Source organism: Balaenoptera physalus (assembly GCF_965194825.1).
Source record: "Balaenoptera physalus genome assembly, chromosome: 5".
NCBI classification, from domain to species: Eukaryota; Metazoa; Chordata; class Mammalia; order Artiodactyla; family Balaenopteridae; genus Balaenoptera; species Balaenoptera physalus.
Genome location: NC_138884.1, coordinates 28719278 through 28731838, shown reverse-complemented (window position 1 = coordinate 28731838; position 12561 = coordinate 28719278). Strand labels below are relative to the sequence as shown.

Sequence of the window (12561 nt, the reverse complement as noted above, 5' to 3'; positions counted from 1 at the left end):
ATGCTACAGCCTAAAATATAAGAGAGCAAAACACAATTTAATACCTCAAAAATTATTTTACCACTGTCTTACATACATTTAAATATAGCAGTCACATTTCATTTAGCCTTCTTTTATCGAAACAAAATTAACCTTAAACACTTCCTCATAAGCATTTTTCTTTAGCCCTTTAATCATTTATGATATTTCTTTCTGGACCTCATCCAAGTATTCTCCTTGTTAAAATTCAAAGATCAAAACTGGAATCAATTCTCTGAAAATGGTCTGACGGAAGCAATTATACTTCAAATTCATTCATTCTCTCTTTCTCTCTCTTTTTTCCTTTTTAAAGTTTTTTTATAAAACACTTTCATCAATCTTTTCTTGAGTTGTTTTTCTGGGCATCTGCACTTTCTTTTCAAAGCAATGTTAAATATTATCTGAAAGTGTCACTACTTGGAGCCTTGCTTCTTCTGACAAGAAGATATTCCTATTTTCCAGGCACTTTGTAAAACTAAAAGAGTGAAATTGGAAGAAGAATGTAAAAAGTGATACCGGGGAGAATTAAACAATTAAATATGTCACGTTTTTTTTTTTTTTAATTCTGAAAATAGATAAGAATGAGCAAGAACCACTTTAGAGATTAAATACAGTGTCAACATGCTTTGCCTTCTTTGATTTTTGCCCCATACCCTATTTCTTATTGAACTGTCACCTATTCTATTAGTAGAAAATATATGCATCTCTAGAGTGTGCAGTTATGTTTTAACAGAATCAAAGAATCACAGGAAGGTAGAGATGAAAGTAATTTTAGAAGTTGCTTAATCTAATCTAGCAACTAGCAAGAAATCACACCTGCCAGTTTCTGAGAGGTAGCGAGAAATCTGTGCTCAAAGGATCACAGTCATAAAGTAGAAGGAATATGGCTTTTCCATTTGACAGGCAAAGATAAAAATTCCCTGTCTGCAACTTGCACAGGTTTTATAATCCTTTTTCGCCTGTGGAGATAATAATTCTAACCAGTTGGACTGTTTGTAAGAAATGAATAGATACTATCTATAAAGCAGCTATCACATGATTGGATATGATACATGAGAGATCTGTTTCTTTACTTCAAACACTTCCATTGATTTGCAAGTTGCCCAGACTTTAAACTACTGAATCTTTGACTATCTGAAATCAACAACCACTTAACTATAAATGTTCCTGTTCTCTAAGCCAATGGATTTCTTCTCATTCCCGTAGCCTTCAGTCTTTTCTGATTTGCCAGGTTCCCAAGCCCACTATCATCTTCCTGGTGACCATGCTCTGGTATCCTTTAGTTCACAGTAGCCCTCACCTTAGACTGTCATGTCCAGAAGTGCATGCAGTGCCCTACGGGGAGGACTCCTTCCTCTGAGTGCGATTTTGCATAATACTGCTCTTTCTTTTGTAGCAAACTTGTCTATGATTCTTGGAAACGCTCTATGACCTGGACATTCCAAGCAGTGACATAGTCTTATGTCTTCTAAGTAATTTCTTAATTTAGGGGCTTTTCCTGTGGTTGACCTAATGTATTTTGAATTAGATTCTGAAATTCAGTTGAAATGAAGAAATCATTTTAAATGTTGCTGGTGATTCAGTAGCGACCAAGGCTAATCTTGATTCTAAGCCAGTGGAAATTATCCCAACCTTGGTATTCTTTTTATTAAAATCTCCCCTCTGTTTAAACAGCTGCACAGTTTTTTTTCAAAAGTCCTGGAAATATACTTTCAATATTCTAATTATAAATTAAATTTTTGGAAAGTTTTGGTAGATAATTTGACATCTAAGAGTATTTTGAGTCATTAAATTTCACACTGGACCTTGATCTAAACTGAAAACAAAAAATTCTTCTCTTATTTTTTATCATTTAAGCCAACTGTGAACCAGGCACACTACATATTCAGGATCCTTTTTTGCAACTTGCTGTTGTAGAAGCCCAGGCAAGGCCTTTAAATTTGTTTTCTCATCTATAAAATGTGTAATTCAACTTGAAGACTTTTTAAAGTCACTGTACATCTGAAGAATCTCTGATTTGATGATGTAGGTACCACTCTCAAAGCTCTTATTGATAAAGACCTACATTATATTCATTTTTACACAGATCTGCCAGTTTAAAATCTGACACAATCCAACATTCTAGAGCCTGAAACATGATGCTCTATTAAGATCAATTTACCAGATGAGTGTAGACTCAAATAAAGTTCTGTAAGATACTGGCCCTAAAATCTTGGCTCAGCATTTCAAGATGGTATGCCTATAGCTCCGAACTTGGATGTAATGAAACGTGAAGCAGTCTCGTTTTAGCATGGAAGGAAATCAGCTTTCTCGTCAGAAGGAAAGATTTTTCAATTCAGTTATAACTGGTAATTTTCCTTTGGGGGAGCTTGAAGAGCTGTATTGGTTAAAGGAATAAACTATTAAATAACAACACTATTCATGAATAATTACCCAGCAGGGGGAGATAGGAGGATTCTAACTTTTATCTTTAAAGGTCCGAATGATTTGAGAGGATACCTATAGTGGGGGACTTGTGATCTAGGATACAGCAGTAGTTGCTGACAGAAAAGAGGGGGAAATAAGCAAATATCAAGTCACGCATGTTGGGTTTTATTTAAGGAAATGTCTCCTTGTGTAGGCAGTGATGTGTTTAAGAGTGAGACATTTCCTTTTACTTGTTTCTATTTTAAGTGATTGCTTTGACAGGTCTTTGAAGGAAAAATAAATCATTTTCTATCCTGCAGATTCAGTAACTGCCCTTAAATGTCAGATCATGTCACATTTTCAGTGGAGACAACATTGTGATTTGCTTCCGTGGTGATCTACCAGTCAGTGATGGCTAAAACTAATGACCTTGGATTATCGGGGTACCGTGCAAGGCAGCCACTAATTAGTTATTTATCATAATCTCCCAGGGAGGAAATTACTAATATCATTACTTAGTACATCCTTTGCATTGACACTAGCAAAGTGCTGAAAAATTCATCTGTGGCCCTGAAGAAATAACCATTTGTGCTGTTCTTAGCAGGAAGCAAGGAAGCAGCCCCAAGAGCACCTGTGTCCACTCGGTGACATAGTCAGGGCCTCAAGCTCTATGTGCTGTGGCAGGCTTGTAGGCTATGTTGCTTTCAAATTTCAGCTGAATAATAGAATGACTATGTCAGAGGCATTTTTAATATATTATTCTATCTCCAGAGATTAATTCAATTATAAAACTGCCCCTCAAAAAAAAAAAAGAATCTTTTAATGTAGCACTTTTACTTGGAAGGCATATTCAACAAGCAGACTTGGAGAATATTAAATGCGCTCTGGCAGTTGTAGGGAAAAAAAGCCATCTGGTATGAATGAGTGCCCTGTATTTGGAGTAAGGACGGTTACAAGATCCTTTCAACTTACTGGTCGGCCAGTTGTCTGTTCCTCAGCCAGAGCCTGTCTACAGGTGGTCCCACTGGGAAAGAAAGAGTATTTCTATACTATTATTGATAGATTGTGGTTAATATTTAACCTAAATTTGTAATCAGAATGTAATATTTACATTATGATAGATAGATTAGATAGATAGATAGATAGATGATAGATAGATAGATAGATAGATAGATAGATGATATAGGAGACTCTGTACTTCTCTCTTAACAAGGAAAGGAACCAAGGTTTTAACAAACTTGAGATTTGCTACAGATAACCTTCATCTTAATAATGGACAGGAGACAGTGTTAGTGAAGATGATATCAGAGAAATAATATTGGACAAGGAAGCTTTTCCTAGTCACATTCAAAGGTATCCATACTTTAAAATCTACTGCATGTTTCCTACCTAGTGAGCAAGTAGAAAGTTAAACAAGTAACCAAGTACAACTGACAATAGGAATTATGCAGCCCTCCCTTTCACTCAATAAGCCACTCATTTTCCAGATAATATTCTATTTCACTTTGACACTGGCTCCATAGTCCTTAGGTCTTAACCGAACAACAAGGAAGCACCAGAGCCCAGCCCAGCGTTGATTGATTTGGTGTTTTAAACTAAGATCACTGTTTGAAATAATTACGACTGCTGTTTGTCCACATGTGGCCACTGGATGTGGTCGACACCAGGTCAAAAATCTCTGTGTAGGAGGTTTTCAGAAGCTGCAACTGGTTGAAAGGGGGCCATGGATGCTAAGGGGCTTGTGTAGAAGGTACCTTTGCATATACAGCCCTGTTCACAGACCAAGCAACAGCTGGTTTTCTGCCTCAAAACCCGGAGGAGCTGACAGAGATCAAAAACTCCTTGACAACTGAGAGTGACTGAAATTCTGAATACTCTGAATACTGCTGAACTATACCATAGAAAAGAATTTGTATTTTCAACTTACATCAGTATGGCGTATTTCAGATGTGCCATGATTGGAACTGCCTTTAAGCCCAATTACAAATGCTTATTTTTCACTTTTACAGAAAATACACAACCTGGAAGTTTAGAATCTTTTCTTTTTCAACATGTACTCTGTAAATGTGGATCTCTTTTCAGATCTGGAGTCCATAGGAGATAGATTTGGCTTCATTTTAGGAAGATGAGCAGGAGACAACATAATTTATGAGCTGAACCGATGAAAGGGTGCTGAGTCAGGTTTTGTTAAACTAGTCTTATGGCTGCCAAGGATGACATGTCAGATGTTTCATTCATTTTGAATACCAAGCCATTTCCATAAATCATTTTTATAACTTTAAATACATTATATAGGTACAGTAATAGTGTGTTTAAATGTGCCAGACACGTCCGTTTCCTTCACTACATACTGTGTTTCTCATTTCATTTTCCAAAGATGTACTTATCAGATTATTTTTATGGGCTGATCCATATTTTAGTTTTATTCACGTAGCCTTGTCTGTTGGCCCCGTTTTGCTTCTCTGATTATTCCTTGTGCCTATACATATTCAACCCATGTGAATGTCATCCTAGCATTTCTCTCTTCCCTTTTGCACAAAAGCCCAGTTAGAAAAAATATGCAGGATGCGTTTGGGGCTATTTAGCATAAAATCTTCATCTGAAACTGCTGTATTATATAAGAAGATAATGTGTTGTATTTCAGGATATTTAAGGTTGAGTTTCTTTACTGTGTGAACGCTATACTATTTTCTTTTCTCCCCTAACTCCTCACCCCCCCCTCCCTGTTTAACAGCAGACAAACCCAGGGAGCACTGAATGCATCTGATGACCCTGAAACAGGCTGTCTAACTGATAACAAGCCAACTTCTCGACACTTCTATCCCGTCGCCTTGCTGCTTGTCAGCTCACACCTGCTAGTTGTGTGGCTTATTTTAAGTCTTGCATTACTTTTAGCCAAATACCAATAAGCTTTATGTTGTACTCCTTTCTTTTCTACAACTGACAATGGACTTTAAATTATGGGGACAATGCTGTAATTTCTACATTTTCAGAGTCACAGAATTTAAAAAAAAACAAATGTTTGAATTGTAAGTGTTTTATTTGTTTTTCCTAAAATCTGAAAAAAAAAGAAGTACTATGCATTAAGTGAATTATTTTGCTCTTTTGTTCATGGAGAAGTGTTTCCCTCTGTTAACTAGCTCAAGAAGAAATTTTAAATTCCTGTCTTTGGCATAAGACAAAAGAACAGAATCCTGAAAGCTTGGCGCTCTGCATCTCCTCTTCCTCTTCCCATTAAATTTATTTAAAGAAATTAAGGCTGAATTTGCACAAACCCTGAAACCCTGAGACAAGTCCTAGAGATATGGGAGGTTCCAGACTTGATTTCCACTGTGCCGATCTCATTGTCGCCATCAGCTGATAGAATCTTCTGTTTGATATCTTAACCTGTTAGTTCTGTGATTTCTTTCCTGCAATTAACCCTTTTCTGTCAAGTAACTTTCTGGAGGGAATGGCTATTTATGTTTTGTAATTAAATGAACCCGTTTGTAACCATGGTTTGGGTTGATTTGGCTCTCAGAGTACTTTTCTATTCTTTTTAACAAAGTCTTATTTGTGTCTCGATGCCCCATTTTCAGCACCTGTGACTTGTGTACTGTCTGTACACAAGCGCTCCTCTTGATAAAGCTGAGACTTGGACCAGGCTGTCTGGAAAGCCATTTTCCTCTTCGTTGCACAGCTAAAATAATGCAGTCAAATAGAGATGAAACTTTCCTTTACAAATCTATATGGCCAGACTTAATAAATTAAATGCCTTATTCCTAGAACCTACATCCTTAGGGCTATGTGTAGATGTTCATGTGTTTTAAAGAGACTGAGAAATTCATTTGTGGAAAAGTTATAAAAAGGCAGATATATTTATGAAATGAAAATGAAGCTGTATTGTGAAGCAAATTATATTTAAAGAGTTTATTAAACCTTAAATATATGTTAAGAGCGAAGGGACTCTACTCATCTTTTTTCTGAGGGCAATAATGGTATTGGGCCTGGCCTAGGATTTAATTTTGTAAGATGTATCATCATTTGTGAAAAAAAAAAATGTAGAGTTGAACCTTTGTTATTTTTACTTGGACTGTTGCTGCAACTCTGCATTGGACAAATAAAGCATATTTATTTATTCTGTGTTTCATGAAGTTGTCCTTTTTCCCCTTTCACCAGAGAAGGGTGCCGCATAGAAAATGTACTGAAGAATATCAAATGCAGGAAGTATGCTTTCAACATGCTACAGCTGATGGCTTTCCCCAAGTACTACAGACCTCCAGAGGGGACTTATGGAAAAGCTGACACCTAAGTTTACCAACGTGTAAATAAACAGGAACACAACTACGCTTCCGCTGGATAATCTCTACCTTTTTTATGTTTTCATTGTCATGAATTTGTGGAGGGAGGTGATCAGGGATATTTGCCCAAATCTAGGAATTACTTGAATTAGTTATCAGCCTATGACTCTGAAAGAAATCCATTAGACAAACCTTAAATCATATCGCGTTTCTAGTTCTAAGCTTGTATTGATTCTCGCTGGTTGAGATCAGCTCAGAAAGTGTACATTTCATTCATGGGGTATTTTAATGAAAGACATTCTGAGAAAACCTAGGTCGCTACAGGGGACCTGGGGGTGATTCAGAGAGTGGCATTCTCCACTCCAAAGCTATGATAGAGTGTAAAGGGAAGAGAGACTTTGAGATATTATTCCATAGCCTTTCTCACAAATAACCTGAGAGCCCATTTGCGGGCTTTAAAAAATATTTTTCTAGTTACTTGAAACTAGGGAGAGTTAACTCATGATTTTGACTACAGAAGCAGTTTATGTGTGCTTGTAAGGACTTTTGTCATCCAGTGGAGGTGTGACAGGTCCTCCTAAACACGTAGATGGACAGTGTTAGTAAAGCAGTAAAAATACTTTTCAAAAGCATAATATCTTCTCAAAACTCTGACTTAGGTTCGATGGCCCCATCAGCCTGAACTTTATGTAGTCAAGTTCATGAAAGACTGTAAAATACCTTTGAGGTGTTTTCTAGCAGTCATCTTGGTATAGAATGTAGATTGTGTAAGTATGCATTGTCTAGCATAGATTAGTATATGTGAATAAACCTTTTAAAACATAGGCCACCATAACTAATGATAAACCCAAACAATTATTTCTCTTAAACGGAATTTCAAATTTGCCCTTACTTAGTAAAATAACACTGAAAGTTTTCCAAAACTCCAAATCAGAAGTTGCCTTAGAGATCATCATGTATAACACCATTATAAATGGCTAAATTAAAGCACAAGGAAGATATACCCCCAATTACCCAGCTAGATAATTTTAGAACCCTGGTTACAATCTCTTCTTACCTTCTTAGCTTGTGGCTTGTCTGTTCTCTAAATTGCCACACTAAATATATACATGAAAATTTGGGAAGAATGCTAGTTAGTTAAATAGAAATTGGCATTTATTGCTGGAATTGAAGCTTGGAGTATAAGGGTCTGAACAAATGAGATTTTTTTTTCTCCAAATGTTAAGAATCTATTCTTTTTCCTTTCTCATCAGAGGAGCATGCCATCCAGAGCATAAATCTCCCTTGGAAATGCCAGAGGCCTGTTACACTGACACTTCTTAGCTGTGACCACATTCAATGGATGATCTTAGGGGCTTTCCATAGCTGATGTAATAGCTCCTCCACGAAGATGCCTGTTGAAATAAGAATTCCAAACATATCTCTAGGCTCATATTTCGTTTTTCAAATTACTGCATTTTAGATAACCCTTTGGGGCTTTTAATGCTAGAATTATCAATCTTTTATTTTAGTTAAGGACTTGTGGGCATTATACTTGAGGCAGGTGTCAAACTATTTACAACCTTTTTCATAAAAAGATGCTGTGTACCGTGGATCTATTCATGGACAGGTTATCTCGGTGTTCTCCTTTATGCCTCATTCTTCATTTCACTGAGTAAATATAATCTTTGAATTGTTCAATTTCATTTGAAAATGGTAGCATTTGTGATTATTTTCATTATCCCACTGGATTTAAGGTACAGAGGTTGGGATGACAGAGGTTTCCTTGAATAGCTATGAAGCCTCATTCAGTATATCAAATGGTAGTCTGAGTTCCAAGATAACTTAAGTGATTTATCATCTTGTAAATATTCTTATAAACAATAGTGTTTTGTTTGTATTTTTAAAAATGAAACCTCTTGACTCAAATATGGCAAAAAAATATTAACTAGAAAGCCAACAGTAGGGTTTTCTATTTTGGGAAGACATTTCAAAGACTTTTTTCTTTATTAAGTACTAATATAAAAGTTCTAAAAGAGTAGAGCTGACTGTAATACAAATGCATGTAAGTTCTCATTTATTATTAGCACAATCGTCTGCATTTCCCTATTGGAAGCTTATAATTGTGCACACTTCTAAAAGTGGATTTCATCCAGAAAATTTTTGTTTCGTATTGACAACAATGTTGCTTCTTTCCTGAGAGGTATTCCAAGTATCCTTGGAAAACTTCTCCATTATTTCTTAAATTATTAACGCTTTCTAAATCAAAGGAAAAATATTAAACAAAAAGTTTTAAAATCTCTTTTGTACAAACACAGGCTCAGTCCTGCTTTTCTATCTTTATTTTCGTTTAAAAGATGCACCAATCATTCTATTTTAAAGGATCACGTTGAGTCAGAAACTGAACCAAGAAAGTAACATTTCCAAACAAGATAATTTTTTTGGTTCAAAAACATGTTTGCCCTCTGCTATCCTCAAATGTAGATAAAAATTCTGTATTTGCTATTTACAAAGTCCTATAGAAAACATATTTAAAAACAAGGGAAGGTGGAATCCTAATTACGTTTGACCCAGTGACCAAAGATCCAGAGCCTGAAAATGTTCTACAAAACAGCTGAACGTTAAAGTTTGAAATATTTTATTGAAGCAGACTCACATTTTTGATGCACCCATTCATTTATTTCTTGTGTGGTTGTTTCTTTCTTGTAAATATTGCCTTGGGTTTTGTCTACACTCTTCCCAAACAATCCTTGGATGTAAATAGTTTGGTCAATCCAATAACCCAGTGAGTCAGAGCAACCATGTGATCCTGCTTACAAATTGCACTGAAATGACCAACTGCCCAGTTAGAGCAGGAGCCCAGGTAACTAACCTCTAGTCCTTACTTTATAAGACTAACACTTCTTCTTCTGAGGAACTGTGGAGTCTTAAAAGCTAGCATCTGGATGAAGGATACTTCCCTTTTTTTTCCTCTCAGCTAAGTATAGTATTTTGCACAGAATAAGACGGTGGAGAAGAAAAAGATTTGTGTAGAGCCATGCTTTTCTTCCCAAGCAAATCAAACCCCCTCCTATGTCAAGTTTGATACGTGCCTAGAGGAGGATAGCAGTGGTGTGCTGGAAAGTGGCTCATGCTGACCTATGATAGCTGATCATTAAATTCTGTAAGCCAGTTGTGAAAACACAGCCATCATTAAATATTAAACTATAAAATACAGTTGAATAGATTTTATTAAAAAACAAAGGTAATAATCAAAACTTACCAATTCCTAATTGTTTTAGTACATTTTACTATTGACCTCTGCTCTTGAGGTTGTTTATGTCTATTGTATCTGTACAGTGGAAACACAATATTATAACGTGCTAACTGTGCCTGTCTCTCTTCCGGACCCCACATTCAGTAACATCACATCCGTAGCTTGAAATTGACCACAGTGGGAGTTACACCACAGAAACTGCCAAATGCTACCAACCCATACTTTTAACTCCTGGAAAGCCAGTTGTCAAACAATTACCAGCACGTAACTGAATGCCGCCATCACTTTTTCTCCAGAAAATAACCAATAATGGGAAGCAGTATTAAATTACTAAAATGATATAAAATGCAATCACTCGTCTTCAGATGGCTACAATTTTGATTTGGTTTTTACCCTCTTTAAAGACTCCTATTAGACTATAAGTAATATTTGATGTTTATATTTTATTCATAATTAAATCATTTAATCATAACGATGTGTTTTAAAAAAGCCTCTCTCTATGATGGTCTGCAAGAGAAACCTCAGCAATGCAGCTTTAGTGTACGTAGTAACAACTTCAGGCTAAATTCAGGGAAATGTTAGCCTCATTAGAGTATCACTAAAAATGTGCTTCAGTATCCATTTTTAAGTTTATCATTTTAACATTAGCTAAAAGGAAAAAAACTGTAACATATTACCATGCCCAGATTCTAATAAATATAGCTCCATTGAAAGCCACACTGTTAGATTAAACAAATTAAACTCTGGCAGCACACTAAATCACACAGATGTTTTAGGTGTTTGATTTCCAAACAGGATGGTCTATCAGTGGTTTAGTTCAATATACAGGGCACCTTTTGTAATCTTTTGGGAAGTAAATTAACTTTTATCACCATTTAAGAAACTGGTCTGAGAAAAAACTGTTGAGCAGTTGCAGAGTGAAGCAAACATATTGAACACAAGGCATCCCCAATAGCTGGAGGCTTCACAAATTATGTGCTGCTGAAGAGAATGATTTGCTGAGAGTTGTATAGTGGATTGACAATTTCAGGTGAATTCACATTCATTTAACCCAGCTGTAATTGGCAAGAGCTATGCTTTTTTCCCCCCATATTTATGTTTCATTGCTTTATAAACAAAGTACTGATGTATTAGATCTTTTGTTTCTTTGGAAGATTTAAGTTAGAACTTTCCAAACAGATGCTATCTCTAGCAAAGACTGTCTTTAAGAACAGAAAAATACAGTTAATGTTGTAGATAAAATATGGCAGGCCAATTAGGTATAAAGATAAGGTATGGAAATTTGGATTTTTCCTTTCTGAGTCATAGTGTACATTAATCACTTTTAATTTTATTTCTAAGCAAGTAAGAGGAAGTCTAAAACATTTCTGATGTCAAAGAAATCATATCAGTCTATTAGTAACAAGGAGGTAGGAAAAAACTGTAAAGTCATATTAACTTGAAAAATGTACATGCCATCAGCTCTCCTGAGCTTGAACTTTTATAGATTGCATGAATATTTAGAATTTTAAATTTAAAAAGGAAAACAAGGCTCACAGTTAAGTAAAGTACCCAGAGAGACTGAACATTAAAGGAGAGAAGACCTAATACAAGTGATGTTGCCTGATAAACCATTCTTTTAAGATGTTGCACTTTCACACACGTTATGAATACATTCACAATCTTCCTAAAATCATCAAAATTACTCCAAGGCCATACTAGGTCACAACTCAGCAGTACATCTTTAATGATGACTTGGTGTGGTTTTATTGACTAGCAGTCAATATTGACTCAAATATTGGCAAAATTGCTATATTATCTATATAGTTCTTCTGATGCGTTTATATCACTATCAATATTAAAAACCATTTCAAAGAGCTTTCAAACTTTTAAAAGGCAGACTCCACGTGTCTGTAACTGTATAGACACTCCCATTTTATGGCACATGTGCAATCCTTTGTACACATATACTCATATGAAGATGTTATTATTTTATTTAACCTAATATCTGATTTTCAGATTCTTGCGGTACTTATCTGAAACATTGGCATCTGTTTTAATGTTAAATGTATATTCTAGATCAACCAATAATGTATAGTCCCAGGAAATGAGGCACAAATAGGTTAGATCATTTTATATTGGTATTCGAAGAAATATCATTTTGTTTTATTGTTCTGTGTAAACCATATTCATTGTACACTGTGTGTATATTTTTGTTTAAATAAATGTGATTTTTATTTTTTATGTTTCTGTCTTTTTCATTTCAAATGTCAAATTATACATTTTTTTCATTTTTGTCAATGTAGCAATATCTAAAAATTAATTACAATAACAGTAGGATAGCCTAAACAATATCTCAAAGAGAATAGACTAATTTTCCGATGAACTACAATTACAGTGCAAATTTTACATTGATGGTAGGTTAGTCTCATATTTACTAGCAGAATGCATCTTTCAGGGTTGCTATTCTGTGGGACCAAAATCGACCATAATTTTAAAAGGTGCAAGAACCAGATGTCAATGCTTCAACTCTGGGCAAATCACTAATCTTTGTAATTCTGATTATATTAATCATTTGAGCACATGAGATAAATTTTCCTTATTGGCTCTTTGGATCTGATCAATTATAATTCATTATAGTAG

The 12561-nt window shown here is 35.3% G+C and overlaps 1 protein-coding gene across 10 annotated transcripts in view; it reads left to right on the top strand.

Moving 5' to 3' along the window:
• Positions 1 to 12162, top strand: part of INPP4B (inositol polyphosphate-4-phosphatase type II B) — a 750879-nt gene extending 738717 nt beyond the window's left edge. For 7 of the 10 annotated variants that reach the window (XM_082463345.1, XM_082463343.1, XM_082463347.1 and 4 more), the window contains one exon: positions 5159 to 6548. In XM_082463345.1, the coding sequence (XP_082319471.1) occupies positions 5159 to 5333 (175 nt within the window). In that variant the 3' untranslated portion in view covers positions 5334 to 6548. The other 3 variants (XM_082463351.1, XM_082463352.1, XM_082463350.1) reach the window with 3 other exon arrangements.
• The last annotated feature ends 399 nt before the right edge of the window (positions 12163 to 12561 follow it).